Genomic DNA, 22,301 nt, shown 5'->3' on the forward strand with positions numbered 1-22,301 from the left:
TTATTATCATCTTCTAAGAGTAAACTGTTCCTGAGATATTGAAGACACAAGTATATCAATTGACGGGGTTCCCGCAAGTTTTATAGTACTGTTACTTGAGCCCTCATTATACTTGATTGACAGCTCTTTAACGGCAGCCCCATCTGTGCCAGAATAATAAGTGTAGATTACCCAAATACTCATGTCATTTAACGGTCAGATAGAACAATTTATTTCCAGGTTCAACAACCAAGATGCTGATATTCAAAGTAAACATTTAGCGGTACTGGAGCTGTGTGATATAATCGAATTCTTGAATAGTCCGGAAGAGTATCAAACGTTTTTAAGGAATGTGATACCTGTATTTGTGAAAGAACTCAAAAATGTAGCGCCATCATTTGATACAAGCACTTTTGATAATAAATTGAGGTATTCAATACTGGACATACTAAATAGGTGTCCGATGAACGAAACATTTGAGCCATTTGCGGGTACCGTACTGGAAATACTGATACAAACATTACCCGCCGAAAATGAGGATAATGGTGTTCAATGTATGAAAATACTGACAGCACTTTTCAAATCTTATAAAGGAATGTTGCAGGACAGGGTAGAAGGCTTTGTTCAAATTATCATGCAGATATATAAGAATAGCGCGGAATCGGTGCGGAAAACTTTTGAGGAAGTGGATGACGCTCATGTGTCTTCAGATGACGAGGAAAAAGAAGATAGCCATTTAAATGGCACCGAAGTAGATTCACAAGGTGATAGTATTCATGTCAGAAATCCTTCTGGCCCTTCTGTTCTTTCCAAGTCAAGCATGTATTCCTTCAAGATACTCTCCGAGTGCCCCATAACGATGGTAACACTATATTCTTCATATAAGCAGCTGACAGCTACATCACTCCCGGAATTTACGCCACTAGTAATGGATCTTCTTAATATGCAAGTCAGAAAGCAACAGAAAGCTCGCGAAAAAGCCGAATTGAGAGGCGAACGTTATACAGCGGTGGTACCAGAAATTAAAAATAGGTCGGCTTATTGCGATTTCATATTGTCACAAATCAAGGCAACTTCATTTTTGGCTTATGTATTCATCAGAGGATACGCATCAGATTTTTTACAAAACTATGTTGGATTCATACCAGATTTAATTATCAGATTGTTACAAGATTGCCCGCCCGAACTCTCATCTGCTCGAAAAGAGTTGTTACATGCAACACGACACATACTTTCGACGAATTATAAAAGATTATTTTTGCCTAAACTAGATTATTTGTTCGATGAGAAAGTTTTAATTGGCACAGGTTTCACAATGCGTGAAACTCTTAGACCACTAGCATATAGTACTGTTGCAGATTTTATTCATAATGTAAGATCCGAATTGCAACTTGATGATATTGAGAAGACAATAAAAATGTACACTCGGTATCTCTTGGATCAATCGTTGGCCTTAACGGTGCAAATTATGAGTGCGAAACTTTTACTCAATCTTGTGGAGAGGATATTGAAGTTAGGTAAGGAGAATCCAGCGGAATCTCCCAAAGCTAAGAAGCTCTTAATGGTCATTATTGATGCTTACACCAATAGGTTCAAAGTTTCCAATAGACAATACGACACAATTATGAAATATCATAAAGAGTACGAATCCAATAAGGCTTCGAAAGCAAAGGAGATTCAACAAGCTATGAAGTTAGATGTCAACGAAACAGAGGAATTTACCAAATATATCTTCAATTCCGCCCAACCCTCTATAGCGGGTTTTGATTCTACAGTCGTTGAAGGCACACAGGATACAGATGATGTTACGAAACATAAAGAAGAGCAGTCTGGGCCGATAGACATGTTTGATATCAAAAACTATGCGCCGATCTTGCTAACTCCAGCATCTACAAGCGATCCTATAAAGGATGCATTTTATCTATATCGCACATTGATGTCGTTTCTAAAGACGATAATTCATGATTTGAAAGTCTTTAATCCACCACCAACTGATTATACAGTTGCGAATCCAAAGCTGTGGGTATCCGTTTCCAGAGTTTTCTCATATGAAGAGGTTCTTGTACTGAAGGACTTGTTTCATGAATGTATAATTGGTCTAAGATTTTTTTCAAGTAACGCGGGAAAAAAACCATCTGAACCAGTAAAGAAACATTTTGACATTAATATGCCAAGTCTTCCGGTTTCTGCAACAAAAGATGGTAGAGAATTAATGGATTACCTAGCTTTTATGTTTATGCAAATGGATAACTCCACGTTCAATGAAATTGTTGAGTCAGAGATAGAATTTTTGTACCAATCTATGTTGGAAGATTCCGCTCTTCTCCATATTGCACAATCTTTTTTGACAAGTGAGATAACCTCACCCAACTTTGCTGGTATTCTATTACGTTTTTTGAAAGCGAAATTGAGGGACCTCGGTAACGTTGATTTCATTAAATCGAACATTTTAATTCGTCTCTTCAAACTATCCTTTATGTCAGTCAATCTCTTTCCTAATATCAACGAAATCGTACTGCTCTCACATCTTAATGATTTGATCCTCGATTCCTTGAAATACTCTACAATCGCAGAGGAGCCCTTGGTTTACTTTTATTTGATAAGGACGTTGTTCAGAAGTATAGGTGGCGGTCGGTTTGAGAACCTTTATAGATCAATTAAACCAATTCTCCAAGTTCTTCTTCAATCATTGAACGGTATGATTTTAACAGCTCGCGTGCCTCATGAGAGGGAACTTTATGTTGAACTATGCATTACCGTTCCTGTGCGACTAAGTGTCTTGGCGCCATATCTTCCCTATTTGATGAAGCCGCTAGTTTATGCACTTCAGGGTTATCCGGATTTGGTATCTCAAGGCTTAAGGACATTAGAATTGTGCATAGATAATTTAACTGCAGAGTATTTCGATCCCATCATAGAGCCAGTAGTAGAGGAAGTAAACAAGGCATTATTCTCATTATTGAAACCGCAGCCATTCAATCATACCATCAGTCATACAGCTGTCAGAATCCTAGGAAAATTGGGTGGGCGCAATCGTCGTTTATCTAAACCAATATCCGATCTAAAAACAACGCAGGAATTGGACATCGAGATTGCAGCACTTTTCAAGGTAAATGGCTTAGCGGAAGAAGTTCCATTGTCCGTAACACCCGGTGTTGAATCCGCCTTGGAAATTTTAGAGGATAACAGAGTCGATGTCAGTTACAAAAAAGATGCATACAAGTACCTCGTATCGTTATTAAGGTTGTTGATCAAATCTTCAACAGAATTTCCGGAAAATTATGCGTTGCTTGTTGAAGCGACTGTTAAAGCATGCTCAACGGATAAAATCGAGCCACTTTCCGATTTCGATGCGCAACCAAGTCAAAATGACAGGAATTTTTCTAGTCAAGAAAAATTGTTGATTAAGCTTCTAAAAGCAGTTTTTCTTGCAACATCAATGACCGAGCTTGAAGATGATGCTACCACATTAATAAATCAACTAGTGGATCATTTTTGCCTTCTTCAGGTCAGCAATAGTCTGCTTGACAAAAGGAACTATAGCAGCCCATTCAATATCGATATTAAACAACCGGAGCAGCATATAAATCCGAAAGTCATTCTAGAAGCGATATCATACTCATTATCTCATTACATCGAGAAAATAAGAGCAGTAGGGGTACTCGCCATTAAAAGAATGTACGATAGAAGCAAAATGATATACGGTGATGAACTCTTCTATACTCACTCATTTGTGATAAATTTAATAAAAAGATTGATACACCACTGTTATGAGGAAGAGTTTAATAAGAAACGAGCTGGGGTTATAGGTCTACGAACTTTAATCAAAGATATTGAAATTTCAAATGACTTTTTGAGGAAAACTCAGTACGAACTAATTGATGGCCTACTCTTTGTTTTGAGAGATACTGCAGTCCAAGCACCGGCAATAATAACTGAACAAACAGAAATGTTACTTATTGACATTATCCGGACAACGTGTAAGGATGTCAAAGAAGAGGATCTAAATGGTAAAATTTTGCAAAATACTCTTACGGATATTGTCTGCGAGCTCAGTAACTCAAACGAAAAGGTGAGACTTACTTGCCAAAGATCATTGGCTACCATCAGTGAATCAACTGGTATTCCCATTGTAAAACTAATGGAACATTCAAAGAACTTTCTACTGTCTCCTATTTTCGCGAAACCACTCAGAGCATTGCCATTTGCAATGCAGATAGGTAATGTGGATGCTGTTACTTATTGCCTAGGGCTTCCTAACACGTTTCTAACTTTTAATGAAGAGCTATTCCGCCTACTGCAAGAGGCAATTGTTCTGGCCGATGCAGAAGATGAATCTTTATCAACAATACAGAGGGCAACAGAATATCAAACTTCGGAACAACTAGTAAAACTCCGTGTTGCTTGCATCAAACTGCTCGCTTTCGCCCTTAAAAATGAAGATTTTGCAACGGCACAACAGGGAAATATCCGATTCCGCATTCTCGCAGTCTTTTTCAAGACTATGCTTAAAACATCTCCAGAAATTATTAATAGCACGTACCATGCCTTAAAGGATGTTTTAGCTGAGAATTCAAGATTACCAAAGGAGCTTTTGCAAAATGGTTTGAAACCGATGCTTATGAACCTTTCAGATCATCAAAAGTTGACTGTTCCAGGATTAGAGGCCCTCTCGAGGCTTCTTGAGCTGCTTATAGCTTATTTCAAAGTTGAGATAGGAAGAAAACTATTGGATCATTTGAATGCCTGGTCACGTATCGAGGTTTTAGATACCCTCATGGGACAAGACATTCATGAGCAGACACCAACCAAAATCATTGTGAATATTATAAATATATTTCATTTACTTCCACCCCAAGCCGATATGTTTCTTAATGATTTACTACTCAAAGTCATGCTACTGGAGAAGAGATTGAGATTACAGATTGACTCTCCATTCAGGGTACCACTGGCAAAATACCTTAACAGATTTCATGGTCCAGTTGTTGAATATTTCAAGAAAAATATGGCTTTGAGACAACTGGTCCTTTTCATGTGCAGTATACTACAAAAAGACGATAGTAAAGATCTAGTCACTGCATTTGAACAAGAGATGGATTACTTCTGGGAATATTATATGTCAAATATTTCCACCAATCGTGTCCGTGTTGTAAGTTTTTTCGCAAACATGGTAGACCTGTTTGATACAATGGCAAAAATCAGGAAAAATGATTGGCTCAAAGATAAAAAAGGAATGGTATTCAAATTAAAGGATATGCTGAAGATTACTCTGGATACGATTAGAAAAAACTCTTTTTACATCGACACCTTACAGCTGGATCAAGCCATTCTCAAGTACCAAAAACTTTATCTTCAGTTTTTGACCTTTTATCCAGATGACCATGCTTTACTTTTAGATTTCATCGAATTCGCAATATCAAATGACATCAAGATATCGCATGAGCTGCATGTTTATATTTTCGATAACATTGTGAGCTATGCTGATACAACGCGGCAGAACGCCTATTTGAAAAGCAGTTTGTCTTTTGCATTGAGTGATCGGTACCTTGACGCCGGCATATTTGTCTTACGGAATATTATAAATGCTACATTTATATATGAAGGTGCAAAGAGTCAGTCATTGCGAAAGTTTAATGAAGATGCATCAAGGCCAGAATGGTTTGATTTGCTACATGAGAAGGTTTGGAATAGTTCGAACGAAGTTTTGCTCAACAATATTGCTGGTCAATACGATATATATAGGTTTGAACTACTGCAACTGTCTGCCATAGTGATTAACTGGGCTCCTGATACTATTTCTGATTTCAAGAAAGAGGTGATTAAGTTCAATTGGCATTTCATCAAACTTGAGGATACATTGGTTAAGCAATCCGCCTATCTAGTCATCTCTTATTTTGTTTCGAAATTTGACTTTCCGATTAAGGTAGTAACACAGGTGTTCGTGGCGATCTTACGATGTTCTCAGGCCGAAGCTCGGTCTCTGGCTCGTAAATCCTTGGATCTTCTTGCTCCAGTAATGAATGAACGGATGGCTGCCACAGATACACCCAATGCATGGATTAACTGGGTCAAAAGGGTTCTATTTGAAAATAATTCTGCTCAAAACAACATGTTATATCAATTTTTGATCAATCACCCAGATCTATTTCACAACTCTAGAGAACTTTTTATTTCTCATATTATTCACCACATGGGCAAGGTAACATTCATGTCTAATAGCACACCAGATAACCATATGTTAGCGATTGATCTAGCCTCTTTAATTCTTTATTGGGAGGAGAAATCACTTCTAGAGAGCCGTCATGAAGCGATATCAGAAGAAGAAGATATCGACATGGACAAAAGTGAAGAAAAAGAACTTGTTGCGCGATCTGTCCTCGCTAGTAGCAATGGGTCCGTTTACCAAGTTCCTGTCAATCTACGTGAAACATGTATCGCTTTCTTGATTCGCTATATTTGTTCCAGCAATCATCGAGCATCAGAGAGTGAACTTGGACTGAGAGCGCTGAAAATTCTTTCAAGCCTTTTGTCCAATGAACATTGGTCAAATGTTAATGTTAAGCTATTTTACTTTGAAAAGTTTTTAATGTATCGAGACTTGGGGTCTGAGAACATTTTATTTTATTGTATGAATGCTTTAGATGTCCTTTATGTCCTTTTTCGGAGCAAATCTGCCGACTGGTTAATAGAAAATTTAACTATGATTCAGAGTCTGCTCGATAAATGTATGCGCGTTGATCATCATGATATCCAGGAAGTTCTACAAAAAGTTCTCTCTTTAATGCTAAAAGCTATCAAAGAGAAAGAAGCACCGACAGACACGGAAGTAGAAACTCCAGGACAAGTATTTGTGAATACTCTTGTATCAATAATAGGGCAGGATTTGCAAGGGACCTCCTCTATTGCTGCTGGGGTAATGTTAGTTTGGACTTTGTTTATGACTTTCCCCCAAAGTGTTGATTCATTATTGGGTCTTATTATGAAGACCTTCAGTAAACTTTGTAAGGATCACTTGAGTACGGCTCAACCTAAGGATGCAACTGCAATAGAAGAGGCAAAAATCACTACAAATCTTTTGGAGAAGGTCCTATGTCTTCTTTCTATGAAAGTGTCTTCTTTGGGTGATTCACGCAGGCCATTTTTATCAACAGTAGCTCTTTTAATTGATCGTTCCATGGAGCAGAATTTTTTGAGAAAAATCGTGAGTATGGCCAGAAGCTGGGTATTCAACAATGAGATATTTCCAACTGTGAAAGAAAAAGCAGCTATATTAACAAAAATGCTCGCCTTCGAGGTAAGAGGTGAACCTTCCCTATCAAAACTTTTTTATGAAATCATATTGGAGCTGTTCGATGGAAAAAACTTTAACAACACAGAGATAACCGTAAGAATGGAACAACCCTTTTTGGTTGGTACCAGAGTCAAAGACGTGGCGATCAGGAAAAGATTCATGTTCATTCTCGACAATAGTTTAGAAAGAAACATCAAAGAGAGATTATATTATGTAATTCGAGATCAGAACTGGGAATTTATTGCAGATTACCCCTGGCTAAACCAAGCACTTCAACTTTTATATGGATCCTTCGACAAGACCTACACTTTAAATTTGACTGACGCCTACGACTTGTCTCCTCCAGGGATACTGAAAGAGTATCTAAATGAGAAAGAGAGCATTTTGAAGGAAGTCAAGGATGAAGGTCTCGCTACATTTATCAATGATCACATCAAAACAATTCAAAAGGTGTGCACAGTTCCTTGTTCAGCAATTCTTGAGCCGTTGGTTGAGATATTTTACCAAGACTCTAATGCTATTCATAAGGCGTGGATAAGCGTATTTCCTCAGGCATACAAATGCATACCAAGAAATGAAAAATATGGCTTTGTGCGCTCCTTAATAACTCTCCTCTCCAAACAATACCACTCCAGGCAAATAACGTCCAAGAACAATGTTGTCAGTATGTTATTAGATTCTATCAGCAGGGTTGAGTCTTTAGAGTTGCCACCGCATCTTGTCAAATATCTGGCCCTTTCCTACAATTCGTGGTATCAGTGCATAAAAATACTAGAATCTGTCAATAGCAATATATCCATTGATAACAGCAAAATAGTTGAAGCAAACGAGGATGCACTACTGGAGCTTTATGTTAATTTGCAAGAGGATGATATGTTTTATGGCCTGTGGAGACGCAGAGCGAAATATACTGAAACTAATATAGCCTTGTCATATGAGCAAGTCGGTTTGTGGGACAAGGCACAACAACTTTACGAGGTTGCACAGGTAAAAGCTCGGAGCGGGGTTCTTCCCTATTCTGAATCAGAATATGCGCTATGGGAAGACAACTGGATACTTTGCGCAGAAAAGTTGCAAAACTGGGATATTCTTACAGAATTGGCAAAACACGAAGGTTTCACGGATCTATTGCTAGAATGTGGATGGAGAGTTGCAGATTGGAATACCGACCGAGAAGCACTTGAACAATCGGTGAAAAGCGTAATGGATGTTCCCACGCCTCGCAGACAGATGTTTGAAACTTTCCTAGCACTTCAAAATTTCGCAGATACGAGAAAAGGGGATCAAGATGTGCGTAGACTATGCGATGAGGGTATTCAACTGAGCTTGCATAAGTGGGCTTCACTACCGGAGAGATATTCATCTGCACATAAATGGCTATTACATGGGTTTCAGCAGTACATTGAATTTTTGGAAGCAACTCAGGTGTACTCTAATTTACACTCAACAACAGTGCAAAACCTAGATGCGAAGGCCCAAGAGGTCAAGCGTGTTCTTCAAGCCTGGAGAGATCGTTTGCCAAATATCTGGGATGACGTTAACATGTGGAATGATCTTGTTACTTGGAGGCAGCATGCATTCCAAGTAATAAACAATGCGTATTTACCTCTAATTCCAGCGCTTCAACAATCCAACAGTAACAGCAACGTAAATACACATGCATATCGAGGATATCACGAAATTGCGTGGGTAATCAATAGATTTGCTCATGTCGCTCGGAAGCACAACATGCCTGACGTATGCATCAGCCAATTGGCAAGAATATATACACTGCCTAACATCGAAATCCAAGAAGCTTTTCTAAAACTGAGAGAACAGGCCAAATGTCACTATCAAAACATGAATGAGTTAACGACTGGTTTGGATGTTATCAGCAACACAAATTTGGTGTATTTTGGTACAGTTCAGAAGGCTGAGTTCTTTACTTTGAAAGGTATGTTTTTGTCAAAGTTGAGAGCACATGATGAAGCTAATCAAGCTTTTGCAACAGCTGTTCAAATAGATTTGAATTTGGCAAAAGCCTGGGCTCAATGGGGCTTCTTTAACGATAGAAGATTATCAGAGGAACCGAACAACATCAGTTTCGCCAGCAACGCAATTAGTTGTTATTTACAAGCTGCAGGTCTTTACAAAAATGCCAAGACAAGAAAGTTATTATGCAGGATATTATGGCTAATTAGTATGGACGATGCTTCAGGATCACTTTCTAACGCTTTCGAGTCGTTTAGAGGTGAAGTGCCCGTTTGGTATTGGATCACACTAATTCCACAACTATTAACTTCTTTATCTCATAAGGAGGCAAACATGGTTCGTCAAATTTTGATCAGAATAGCCAAAACTTATCCTCAAGCTCTACACTTTCAACTTCGTACAACTAAAGAAGATTTTGCTGTTATCCAAAGGCAAACGATGGCTGTAATGGGCGAAAGAGGTACTAATACAGGACAAAATGGAGCCACCAATAATGGTCTGCGCCAACCATGGGAGCATCTGCAAGAGCTAAACAACATATTGAAAACTGCATATCCTCTTTTGGCGTTATCCTTGGAATCTTTGATTGCACAGATTAATGAAAGGTTCAAAACAACCACTGACGAGGACTTGTTTAGATTAATCAATGTCCTACTAATTGATGCAACCTTCAACTACAATCGTCTACCATTCCCCAGAGGGAAACCAAAACTACCAGCAAATACGGAAACAAATTTGACCAGATTTTCCGAAACTTTATTGGCGCCTCATATCAGACCTAAATTCAATGCAGACTTTATCGACAGCAAACCTGATTTTGAAGTTTACATCAAAAGATTAAGATATTGGAAGAGGCGTTTAGAAAACAAGCTCGACAGGGCCCCGAAAGTGGAGTATCTCGAAAAGCTGTGCCCTCATTTGAGTAACTTCCATCATCAAAAATTTGAGGACATCGAAATGCCGGGGCAATATCTACTTAACAAAGACAACAACCTACATTTTATCAAAATTGCGAGATTCCTTCCGCAAGTTGATTTTGTTCGAGGGACGCATTCTTCATACAGGAGATTGATTATTCGTGGAAATGATGGCAGCATTCATTACTATGCGGTACAGTACCCATCAGTGCGTCACTCAAGGCGTGAGGAAAGGATGTCACAGCTGTTCAGGTTATTCAATAGGTCCCTATCGAAGAATGTTCAAACAAAACGCCGTAATATTGAATTTTCGTTACCTATCGCTGTTCCATTATCGCCGCAGGTGAGAATCATGAAAGATAGTCCTTCCTTTACCACTTTTCATCAAATATATGATGAGTATTGCTCACAGAAAGGGTTAGATCCAGATTCAGTGCAAGACTTTGTTGTTGATCAATTGAATATTGCACATGATAAGGCATTGCCTACGCCAGATTTGACTGTTGTGAAGGTTGAAATCTTCAGCTCAATTCAATCACTATTTCTGCCAACTACTGTTCTGACAGATTACTTCACCGCTTTATTCACGAAGTTTGAGGATTTTTGGTTGTTCCGTAAACAGTTTGCATCACATTACGGTACTTTCGTTTTCACCACATACATGATGATGATAAACAACAGAACTCCTCATAAAATTCATGTTGATAAAGAGTCTGGCAATGTGTTTACATTAGAAATGTTGCCATCGAGGTATCCACATGAGAGGGTCAAACCACTACTGAAAAATCAAGATTTCAATCTACCACCAGATGCCCCTATTTTCCACAATAATGAACCTGTACCATTTAGATTAACGCCCAATATACAAAAATTAATTGGTGAATCTGCGCTAGAAGGTATATTTGCTGTGGATATTTTCGCAATTTCTCGAGCATTAATGGAACCAGAGCATGAATTGAGCACTTATTTGACACTATTCATTCGCGATGAAGTGATCTCATGGTATAGTAATTTACATCGACCCATCGCTGAAAATCCGCAATTGCGTGAAATGGTCCAGAAAAATGTGGATCTAATTATCAGGAGGATAGCGCAATTGGGGCATTTAAGTTCTACGCCAGCTGTAACAACGCAGTTCATTCTTGATTGCATAAGCTCTGCTGTAAACCCAAGAAATTTAGCAAAAACCGACCTTAACTATTTGCCATGGTTTTAGAAACAAGGTTTATACTCATTCAATTTTTGTAGGATTCTTTATGTTCTAAAAATCAATAAATACAGAAGCATTTGATGGAAACATTGAATCGTTAGAAATCAAAATATTTATACAAAGACTTTTCGAATTTGCAAATGAGACTAGTTGAAAGTTTTACTCCCTCTTTTACCCATATGCCGCGTGACCCCATGCTATTTGCCATTATCATATCCGTGAACAACCTGTCTCCCACCACTGCGATCTGTGAGGGATGATCAATGATATTTTTTCCATAAAAGTGCTCCAAAATTTCTTTCCCACATCCAGGTTTTTTGACTGTGTGCCTCAAGACGGGAACTCCAGTAGTTTTCTCGAGCATACTTGCCTCCTTATAGCCTATATCATCACTTGACCCAGCGCTATTGCTAACTATTAATAGCCTGTTATCAGGATACTCTTTTTTCAAATCTTCCCATTTGGAACTGTACTCTGGCCACACGTTGTTTTCGTATGGATATGCAAAACAATTATCTTTATCAAGTACAATTGCTTTTATATGTGGACCCACCGGAACTGGCAGCTCATTGAAAGTTCCTATAGTTAGCTGTGGCCTACAAAGTTTAGGATTATATATGAGCCGTAGCGCATTCAGAGTAGCACTAATATTCATCAGTATAAAATTCGTACGTTGTGCGACTATATAAAGCGACAGTAAACTAATTGAGGTGGTATCTTGTTAATCTATTGCTTGTCTGCACTTAAGCTTACTGTACATCTTTAGTATGCAGTCCTAATTTCCACATTACCCTGCCTTTAATGGCGAAAGACAACTCATTCTATGGATGCCACTTACGATTTATGGAGTTTTAACCGTCATTGTTTGATTGCTTGATGACATCCTTTATACGCTCCTTATCTATGGTAACACTTGATATACCAAGTTTCTTTTTGGCTAATTTTTTTGGCTTCTTTTTTGGTAGCACGACTTGAATAATCAAGTATACAGTCAGAACGGTGATAATCGTCCTTATAAGCTCAAAATTTTCCGTAATAAATCTCTCTTCGAATATCGATATGTATTGAGAGCTCATCGCCTTAAATTTGGGATGATACTCATTAAAAACGCGCAAAAGATTCAAGATACGATCGTTCTTTTCAACCTCTTCTGCTCGTGATGGATCCAGGAAAATTTCAGGAAATATTTCGACTGGCCTTGATGTTACGTGTTTAATGGTGCTTCCAAGATCCAAATCAGGTTTCAACGATGCATATACTATTGTAAGCTCGGGGGAAGGAAGCTGTGCTAGAATTGCCCTCAATGACTTATCATACGCAGATAGTGCTATAGACCGATTTTGGCTGTCTTGCGGGAGCTCTGGGAAATCTATGCGAATGATTCTTTTACGTGTGTCAATATACGGTTGAAAGCTATCTGTATTGTTCCCATCCACTTCGAGTACTTCATCAACATTGCACTTTTCTTTGACATTGTCAATCAATTCATCGAACATGTCGACAGGCAGAATGTCAACTTGTTCGAATTTGACAGCTGTCGAACTCGCATGCATGTATAGCTGCAAATTTATTAAATCCTTTTTGTACGCCGTAAAATCGTGAGCCCGAATACCTGGTTGGTTGACTAATATAAATGCATTCGAATTACACTTACCTAGCAATTCTTCAACAATTTCCTTAAAATTCTGCAATGATAAGTTATTACCCAACGTATAATCTTCTTGGTATTTATAAATACCCTTAGACCTTTGTAAGAAGCATAAGTTAGTAGGTGAGCTCTATTGGAAATTATCTTGTGTAATAACGTTAACTTACAATCTATGGGAGGCCAAAAGTACGGGTGCGCTAGTTTGCTTAATGAGCCCGGCAGCAAGTCCAACAGAAAAATAAAACAGCAGGATGATTCTAATACGCACCATCCTCATTGACGACTAGACTTTCTAGAGGCTTGCAGAGTAATTGCTTTACTTACAGCTCTCAACATGCCTTCTTAAACGCATCGTCGTCCTTTATGACGATTCACAAAAGTCTCTGGAATATGCATCTTTAATATTTGAAATATATACATGTCATTGAATATGTTCAACTAGATTTATCAACTTTCGAAGTGAATCCTCTTGATCAATGCTATAAATGTGGTTGTTCGCGCCAATTAGCTCGTCATCGTCTTCGATAAACAAAGAATCATCAGTGGGTTCTAATGTCTTCTTATCGATCCTTTGCAAAACAGCCTTGTCAAAATTGACTGGATACTCCCAGCCATTTTCCTCGATTGCTTGAATTAGCAAGGCATGGTTTATAGTGAAACCTGCATGCACAATTCTCTTGTACCATGTTAATGCCTCGTCAGGATTGTTTAAGTTCAAATATCGAATAACCATCGCAGTACAGAACTGGAAATTCAAAGGCAAGCGATGCTCATGCATCAGCGACAGGAGATAATCAACTTGAGATTGACTAACCTCATAATTTTTATAGAGGACCAACGAAAATGGACATCTGGAAGTGGTATTTCTTATTCCAATCTGAAACCTCTGATTGTAAAAGTCCTTCAGTATTTCAAATAACAAACCGAAATTTTTCAGCTCAAATCTGATATGATGAAGAAACACATTCAAAATTCCCGTATCATGACTAAAGCTTTTCAATTTAGACTTTTTTTGTTTTAGAAAAGTTGTGTATTTTGAATACAAGTTTAATATGAAATCCTGATACTGCTGCTGATTCATAATCCGAGCATTCGTTGCTAAAACAACTCTGTAAATTTCTGTCAAAACAGCACATGAAGGTATGCTATTCACCTGCATGGATGTTGGGAGCAAGGTTTCGAGACCTTGGATCTCTGAATACAAACTGTCTTTTGACAACGTATGATGATGGCTATGGAACACAGCACTCCATAAGCCCATATCGTTGAGAAGTTCACAGGTGACAACCTTTTTGAAACCTGATATCACGTATTGACACGTCAACTTAGGATCATTGAAGCTTCTAAATGAAGCGATAAGCTCATTGAGGATAAATTGATTAAAATGATAATTTTTTTTAACTGGTAGCTTTTGAATGGTGGAGATTAATTTGAAGACCTCTTCGTGCATTCCTTTTTTGCGCAAAAGTCTTGTAATAAAAAGTAACGGCTTATGTAACAAGTTCATGGTTGACAATGAGTGCTCCACCTCATCCATCAATCCCATTTTTTTCATAAACTGTAGTTCTGTTGTGAACGTCTCTAAAAACATCTCTATATTCTGAGACTGTGACAAATAATAAAGCAGTGCGTTATTGAACTTTACGAAAAGTAATTGCTTACTTTTTGCACTGGTGAAAAAATCATGTACTTGTCCAGTATCCATCTTGAACAGTAGCGCCGATAAATAGACCTTTATATTTCTAAAATCTTTCAAATATATCAAGCGATTAATAATCAGTAACATGGAATCAAAGGAATGTAATTTGCTGAATTTGGAAAAAAACAAGTTCTTGTGAGCATCATTCTGCAAGAATATCTGTAAGCTAGCCAATTGCAATTCCATTTCCGAGCCCTGCATTAACCTTTTCCCCAATTTTCTAACTGACAGTGATGAGGAAAGATGAACATCATTCTTTATAAGGAAATAATAATGATCGAAAGAATTCTGTTTCGGAAGGTTTTCCCAACACCACTTGTGGATAATCTCTGGAATAATGATTCCTCTTTTCTGACTTGCTTCAGGGAATAAATCGTGTTGGAAAGAAATAATGTCATACATTCGTTTCCTTTTTTGCTCCAAATTAATATCTTTGCACTCTATAATCATTGACAAGCATTTGTGAAAAGCCATGCATTGTCGAGGTCCTATTTTCCTGAACAAGATCATATCCAGCCATGCAGTATCCTTAGTGACCTTTCTCAAAGCATAAAAGATTGCCGAATAGTGTATTTTGAATCTCCTGGTGAGTTTATTTTTCACTCTCCTCATGTCATGGCCTTGCTCAATTATTTTCAGCATGTTGAATAGCTTCAATGCTTCTTCAGAGTTTGATCTGCAGATATCATGCCTAGAAATGCCATCAACATACTCAAATATACGAGAAACTATATTCTCACTTGAAACACTAGTAGGATTCCTTGTGTGGGCATCAACAGGCGCTTTTAGGATAGTGCTAAACCATCGCTGCGGTGTTGATTTATGCAATAGAAGCCGATATCGCAGCATCAGTCTCGTTCCCTAAGGCATCAATGGACTGATCAACGAATTGATCAAATAGTGGATCAAGGATACGATTGCCAAACAGAGAAGAAGTGGCGGTGATGTTAATTACTCTTGTTGGCAAGCTCCTGTTGAGTTTCTGACTTTGATGCTTTAAAATGCACAATCGTGGTGAACGAAGCTTCGAGCTGTATGAGAAACGACACTTTCAAATGATATTTATGGAAGAGCTGATGAAATAGATGAAGCTGAATTATTGTTGTAATTTTCCTCCCTCAACTCAAACCATCATATATATTAGTCCTAACCTGAACAGCCAAGAAGGAGCGTTTTGTTGTGGTCGATTGTTGCTGTAAAAATCTGAAGAGATCAATATTTTTAAAATTTGTAATTTGAAGCACCGGTTGCTGAAAGAATCTAAGTAGGCAGTACTGTGACACTTTGTCAATAGATATGAAGAGTGACAATGTGGCGGAATCTGTGGTCTCAAGGCCTCAGAAAGCTGAGACGGATGTCACCGCTATATTCAAAAGAACGGAAGTCATAGGTCGTGGAAAGTTTGGCGTGGTTTACAAAGGTTATCATGTAAAGACCAAGCAAGTATATGCAATCAAAGTGCTAAACCTCGACTCTGATGCAGACGAAGTCGATGATGTTCAGCGAGAGATACAGTTTTTGTCATCGATGAAACAGATACCTAATATTACACATTACTACGGATCGTATCTGAAGGATACCAGGCTATGGATTATTATAGAGTATTGTGCAGGGGGCTCTCTGAGAACATTACTGCGACCTGGGAAACTGGATGAGAAATACATTGGGGTAATAATGAGAGAGCTGCTTACCGCATTAAAATGCATCCACAAGGATAACGTTATACATCGTGATATCAAAGCTGCGAATGTCCTTATCTCCAACGAGGGTCAAGTAAAGCTATGCGATTTTGGTGTTGCCGCACAATTGAATCAGACAAGCGCAAGGCGACAAACGATGGCGGGTACACCGTATTGGATGGCACCAGAAGTGATTATGGAAGGTGTATATTACGACACCAAAGTTGATATTTGGTCATTGGGAATCACTACTTATGAAGTTGCTACTGGAAATCCGCCTTATTGCCAAGTTGAAGCTTTAAGGGCCATGCAACTGATTACAAAATCGAAACCACCAAGACTGGAAGGAAGGAACTACTCTACATTATTGAAAGAATTTATTGCTCTCTGTTTAGATGAAGACCCAAAGGAGAGGTTATCTGCAGATGACCTTTTAAAGACTAAATTTATAAAAGCTCATCGAACAACACCAGCTTCTATTTTAAAGCAACTAATATCAAGGTACCTATTGTTTAGAGAGAAAAACAAATCGGCAAGAGAGAGTGCTTTTTTGATAGAGGACGAAGGAAATCCAAACGTTAACGGAAATTCTGGCAAGGAAACAACGGGGAACAACAATAATTCATCTGCAGGTCAAGCTGTTGAAGTCGATGTGAAATGGGACTTTGATTCTTTGAGCTCTTCAGATTATATCATGGAAAATGATATCAATCCTGAAGAAATTCCAGAGGGATCAACACATGATTGGACAAGTACTCAAAGTGAGAAGTTCAACTTTGCATATCCTGACGAAGACCAGTACTATTATTATCCAACAAACAATTATAACAACGGAGGTAAGGTTTATCAAGGAACAACAATAGCTAAAAACCAACCAACAATTTATAATTCGACTTTGAATGCACCTTTGAGTCATAATAATACAATTGGCAATCAACTTAGTAAAAGAGTGAAAGCGACATATTCGAATACCACAACTGGTACCAACTCGTATAGCACTGCAAATAAAAAAACAGAGGCAAGAGCCCCCAAGATGCTATTAGAACTTTTTGAGGAGAATGCAGTAATCAACGAAGGACAAGACGATTCGAACTTCTCTCGGATAAATAAAAACCTTACTCATTTGCATCTAGGTCCAGTTTCGGAAGATATCAGCTCGCCACCAATTTCAGATGGAAACCTTGCACGCCCACATGCAGGCGTAATGAATAACACCTCATTGCATAGTCAAAGCACACCAGCGTTGCCATTGTTGCAGACAAAATTCAGTATTTCCTCCAAAGGTCCCAAAAGCTCCATAACCGCGGCCCCAACACCTATTGAAATCGAGATCCCGGAAGAACTACCTATCAGCACCGCGACACCACATTCTATTAACGAAAAAGCATCCTCATCACAAACCAAACCTCGATCTTCAACTCTTGTTGCAAATTCAGGTTTACACTACAAACCACCACCGGGAATATCCAGGAGATTAACCTTGGGAAATACTGCAAGCAGAGAAGTGAGTAACTCTAATTTTCGAGAGGAGGATGAGACTTATAAAGGGACTACTTTTAATAACTTTGACTCTTCAAAATTAAACAGTGTTTCTACCAGTTCGATCCCGACCAAGCAACATGCCTTAAAAAGTCCTTCTCCTAGCAAGATTTTCTTCAGCCATAATTCTTCACCAACAAGAAAACCTGGGGGATCACCAAACCATAATAATAGCAACAATAACATGATGGGCCTAAGTAGTGGTAATGACGCAATACCGCCACCGTCGATGAAGCCTGTTGCTACATATTTTGAAAGTAAAGATGTACTCTTACAACCGCTGAACAACTCCAATTCCGCATCCGCAACGACAACAAATTCTAATGCTGTCTCCAACACAAACATTTCAGACGGCAACTACGGGAGTGAGAAAGAAGTTAGCAGGGTGAACAGAGATTTCAAACGTAATAATCCTAATTTAAAACTTCATATGCCGTTGCCTACAACTATTGCTCCGAATAAATTACTTGATACCACAGTCATTAGCACTAACCCCATAAGTGGTCCAGCGCCATCATCTAATGAAAATATAAACCAGTTCGGTTTCAATACCAGTACTGCTAACATACCTATATCGATGACACCGATAAATGAAAAACATGTGGAGTTAGGTGCTGGGCTCAATTTAGGTAATACAAGTGGTAGTGGCACCAAACCAAAAAGAGTTCATAGCATATCAAACAGGAAGAACTCTCAATCTACCGAACCGTTTGGGTCCACACCAGGCAGCATAACAACGTCAAATAGTATCAATAATGTTCCCACTACTGCAACCATGTCCACAATAGCTGCCAATTCTGTCAATAGCAACAATGGGGCAAACACACTTCCGCTAAGCAACAGCAACGTCATGTCTAGTGTGGTCACGCCGGCAGTGACAAATTCGCTTTCTTTGATGCCAGCACCGCCATCATCGCTAAACATGGATTTTTTCATAGATCTGGACCCCAAAAGCTTCGAACCGCATAAATGGGTAGATCACAAGCCTCAGGTGCTCCAGGATCTCAATTTGCTGCTCAAGATGTTCGAAGATGGGCTTCCCGTGGTAAAAAACGCTCTCGAAAGACAGTTACATTCAAGTGACGCCATCCCAGATCGAGACCAATCTTGAAAATCCTGTACCTATCTTCCATTTTATATTCTCATTCTAACAATTACGTAGCAAGAGCAAGCTTCAGCATTATCCGGTGCTTTAACTATTGCAATACCCGCTATATACTCATTAGCTCATTATATCACTATAACTACGCCAAACTATAAAATAAATCGCTGAACACGAAATGCCACGATAGCCAAGAATTTCTACGCAGTGATCTTCGAAACAAATTTAGAAGCATAGAAAGATATACCGTCCTATCAGGAAAGTTGGTAAACAAAACGGAAAAACTGAGATTCAGGCCTAGGGTTATTTGCTAGTGGCTGTACATCGAAGAACTTTCACGTTATTAGGGCTACGAACATCTAGAGACACATTGTGGAGACACTCATTTCACAAGGGCGAAGAATCTTTGTTTTTTCGAGACGCTACTTTTTACTATCGTTAAGACCTTTTCATTCCTACCTAGGTTTGATCACTCTCGTTTCTTCAGTTTAACTCCTTAACCTTACAGTTTCATGATCCATTCCACTAAAAAGAGTGGCAGCTCGGTCAAGCTGGACACTTTGAGGGAGGAGGAGAGTGACAATACTGGTGAAAAATCCTTGCGTGGCGAAGGCAGCCGGATTCACTCGCTACCCAACCATGAAAAAGACTTTTCTGGCTCGCAAAAGGGAAGCTCGTCAAATAGCAGTGTCAGTGCCAATAGTAAGATGGTAGGGCTTGGTATTGCCAGAAGACCAAGCCATAACTTACTTTTAAACTCCGTGACTTGCGATGAACCAGTAGGAAATCATAACATACAGTTAGGACTTTCACAACCAAAGAAGAATTTTGCAATAAAAAACGATAGGCCAATATCTAATGATTCGATTGCAACGCGGACATCCGAGCTCTTTTCTTCGAATTCTTCAGATGCAAATTCGGGAAATTCTTCACTAGATAATGACAATGAAGGTAAAAAATTGAGACTCAATGGGTCTTCAACAGAGTTTCAGACAGAAGAAGAGAGCGATGAAACAGAAAACGCTTCGTCATATGATGCACTTTCATCTGCGCAAGGGAATACAACCAATTCAATAAGTCAAAGTTTGACTTTGAGTCATAAATCGGACAATAAATCTGTTTTATCGAGAAATAGTACTCTAAAATCTTCTCAAAGTCAACAAGCAAGGTATTTCTTTTCTAATGGTAATGGGCCACATTCCCAAGTTTCGTTCTTCGACAGCACCAGTAATTTTTCATCGCCTTTGAAGAAAGTAGGCTCAAATGAAAATGGCTTGCTAAACCTGAAGTTGCAATCTAAATCGCAACCTTCTCTACCAGCGACATCTCCGTTATTCAATCACTTGAACAGCACATCGGCGATACCGACAAAAACAAGATTAACACCTTCTCAGAGATATCGCTTACGTAAAACGCAAAACGAGACTGCCCTGATCAAATCGATTAGAAATAAAGAAAAGTACTATGACGAACAGGATAAAACCTTAGAAATACAAGAAGCAGATATTAACGACTCAGTAATATGGAATATCCCAATGGCATCGCATTCAACCAGTTCATTTTTGATGTCATCGAATCCAAAAGGACTTAAAAAATCTGACTCTACATCAAGCATTCCAACAGAAAACAAGAGAACAGTATATAATCAATCCATTTCTTCGTGTTCATTCCTGGATACTTATAGCATGCCAACATCTCCAATTCCTGGGGTCAACAAAACCAGTGATTTTCAATACATGCAACAGGCAACGAAGAATATCTCTTCAGTATACTTACATTCCTCGCACAAATTATCCAAAAGTAAGCTGGATGATAGAACGGCTTCAGCTGATTTTTTACCAATGGAATTCAAGACAGCGAGTGATTTGGGCTTTGAAGATTTAGTACTTGTTTCGGAAGATAAACTAGATGTTACAAGCCATTCAAGACCGAGTTGGTTACCACCAAAGCTTCCCGATGAGAGAAAAATGCATGAAGAGCAAATCAGTAAAAGCACAAGCATGGCTTCAATAGAGCAACTGGATAGGAATAAACAGAATGAAGAGAGATTGCTGAAAGATGAAACAAATAGGCAAAAATTTATCTTATTATTGGATAGAGGCATTACAAGAAACTCTTCATCAGCAAGTTTGAAAAAAATCATATGGCAAACGGCATTCAGCTCAGAACTACGATATCAAATGTATAGCGAAATTCTGCAAAGTGAAGTTAAATTAATAACAGAACAATATATGGAAAAATTCGAAGATGTTATGAATGTATTCGACAAAATGGATTTTCCTCGTAGTAAAGAGGCGGAAATCGAACAATTAATTGAGATTGGAATCAAAAGAAAAATAGCTGGTAAGGAAAATGTATCTCCTGATCTTATTTTGATGCTAAAGCTCAAGGCCATATCCCAACAAGGGTTATTACCTGGTGATGAATTATTGTTTCACCATTTTTTACTTGATCCGTCTTTCGAATCAAAAGCGCAAGTTTGGGAAACTGTAAATTTGATACAAATGACATGTTTCAATGACATTTGCAAAGAGAAATATGATAGCAAAATTTTGAATTCAAGGGGTATTGTTGCAAGTTATCTGCTTAGAGGTGACGATTTCAAAGATGAGTTTAATCCATTAGCATTGAACTCGTCGACATGGTGGAATGTTCTGGAGCGAATTCCTCATACACTCTTCATGTGGATTTTAGACATTATTGTAGTATCAAACTCACAATGTTTCAAAAAAAATCCGCTAATAAAGGAAAATTTCACGGGAAAAAGTTTCGAGTACTATAGATCAAAGCACGTTGTCACCAATTACAAAATTTTACTATCATTCATACTAAATGTTTTGCTTAACTATCATTTTGGATTTAACGATCTTAAGAGCTTATCAAGTCTAGATGATCCTAACTTTTGCATTCCAGTACCTTTCGATCATTTGTTGGATATGGGCTCTATAAACTCTTTTTTCATTAGGAAGTGGTTACATTATCACAAGAAATTTTAATCGGTGCGCTTATAAGTAAGATTTATGTCACAAAGAGAAGGATAACTCCCCACATGTAGTAATAGTTAACTTTAATACAGCTTTATATAGTAAGACTAATAAATTATCATATTCAATGACTCTTACGGATACGGACCGGTTCTCATTCCTCGTGTTATCGGTTTGAAAAACATATAAGAAAAAGTGTACAATCTAAGAAATTCGCAATTGATAAAGAAAGTAAAAAGAGTGCGACCATCAGAAAACCAGCTACCAAAACACCAGAGATAA

The 22,301-nt window shown here is 38.3% G+C and overlaps 6 protein-coding genes across 6 annotated transcripts; 3 read left to right on the top strand and 3 right to left on the bottom strand.

Moving 5' to 3' along the window:
- Positions 1-181: 181 nt before the first annotated feature.
- On the top strand, positions 182-11,374 carry TRA1 (histone acetyltransferase TRA1; the record flags this gene model as incomplete). Its single annotated transcript, XM_037287864.1, has 1 exon — positions 182-11,374. The coding sequence occupies one exon, from the start codon at positions 182-184 to the stop codon at positions 11,372-11,374; it is 11,193 nt and encodes a 3,730-aa protein (XP_037143759.1).
- Positions 11,375-11,465: 91 nt separating this feature from the next.
- GEP4 (phosphatidylglycerophosphatase) lies at positions 11,466-12,023 on the bottom strand (the record flags this gene model as incomplete). Its single annotated transcript, XM_037287865.1, has 1 exon — positions 11,466-12,023. One exon carries the CDS (start codon positions 12,021-12,023, stop codon positions 11,466-11,468), a length of 558 nt encoding a protein of 185 aa, XP_037143760.1.
- Positions 12,024-12,219: 196 nt separating this feature from the next.
- Positions 12,220-13,293, bottom strand: BIG1 (Big1p; the record flags this gene model as incomplete). The annotated part of the gene is made up of 2 exons (XM_037287866.1): positions 12,220-13,114; positions 13,184-13,293. The coding sequence occupies 2 exons, from the start codon at positions 13,291-13,293 to the stop codon at positions 12,220-12,222; spliced, it is 1,005 nt and encodes a 334-aa protein (XP_037143761.1).
- A 144-nt stretch (positions 13,294-13,437) lies between these two features.
- On the bottom strand, positions 13,438-15,564 carry ATP22 (Atp22p; the record flags this gene model as incomplete). Its single annotated transcript, XM_037287867.1, has 1 exon — positions 13,438-15,564. The coding sequence occupies one exon, from the start codon at positions 15,562-15,564 to the stop codon at positions 13,438-13,440; it is 2,127 nt and encodes a 708-aa protein (XP_037143762.1).
- A 447-nt stretch (positions 15,565-16,011) lies between these two features.
- On the top strand, positions 16,012-19,044 carry KIC1 (putative serine/threonine protein kinase KIC1; the record flags this gene model as incomplete). Its single annotated transcript, XM_037287868.1, has 1 exon — positions 16,012-19,044. The coding sequence occupies one exon, from the start codon at positions 16,012-16,014 to the stop codon at positions 19,042-19,044; it is 3,033 nt and encodes a 1,010-aa protein (XP_037143763.1).
- A 503-nt stretch (positions 19,045-19,547) lies between these two features.
- SBE22 (Sbe22p) lies at positions 19,548-22,031 on the top strand (the record flags this gene model as incomplete). The annotated part of the gene is made up of 1 exon (XM_037287869.1): positions 19,548-22,031. One exon carries the CDS (start codon positions 19,548-19,550, stop codon positions 22,029-22,031), a length of 2,484 nt encoding a protein of 827 aa, XP_037143764.1.
- Between the last annotated feature and the right edge of the window lie 270 nt (positions 22,032-22,301).

This window comes from Zygotorulaspora mrakii, chromosome 3, assembly GCF_013402915.1.
Source record: "Zygotorulaspora mrakii chromosome 3, complete sequence".
NCBI classification, from domain to species: domain Eukaryota; kingdom Fungi; phylum Ascomycota; class Saccharomycetes; order Saccharomycetales; family Saccharomycetaceae; genus Zygotorulaspora; species Zygotorulaspora mrakii.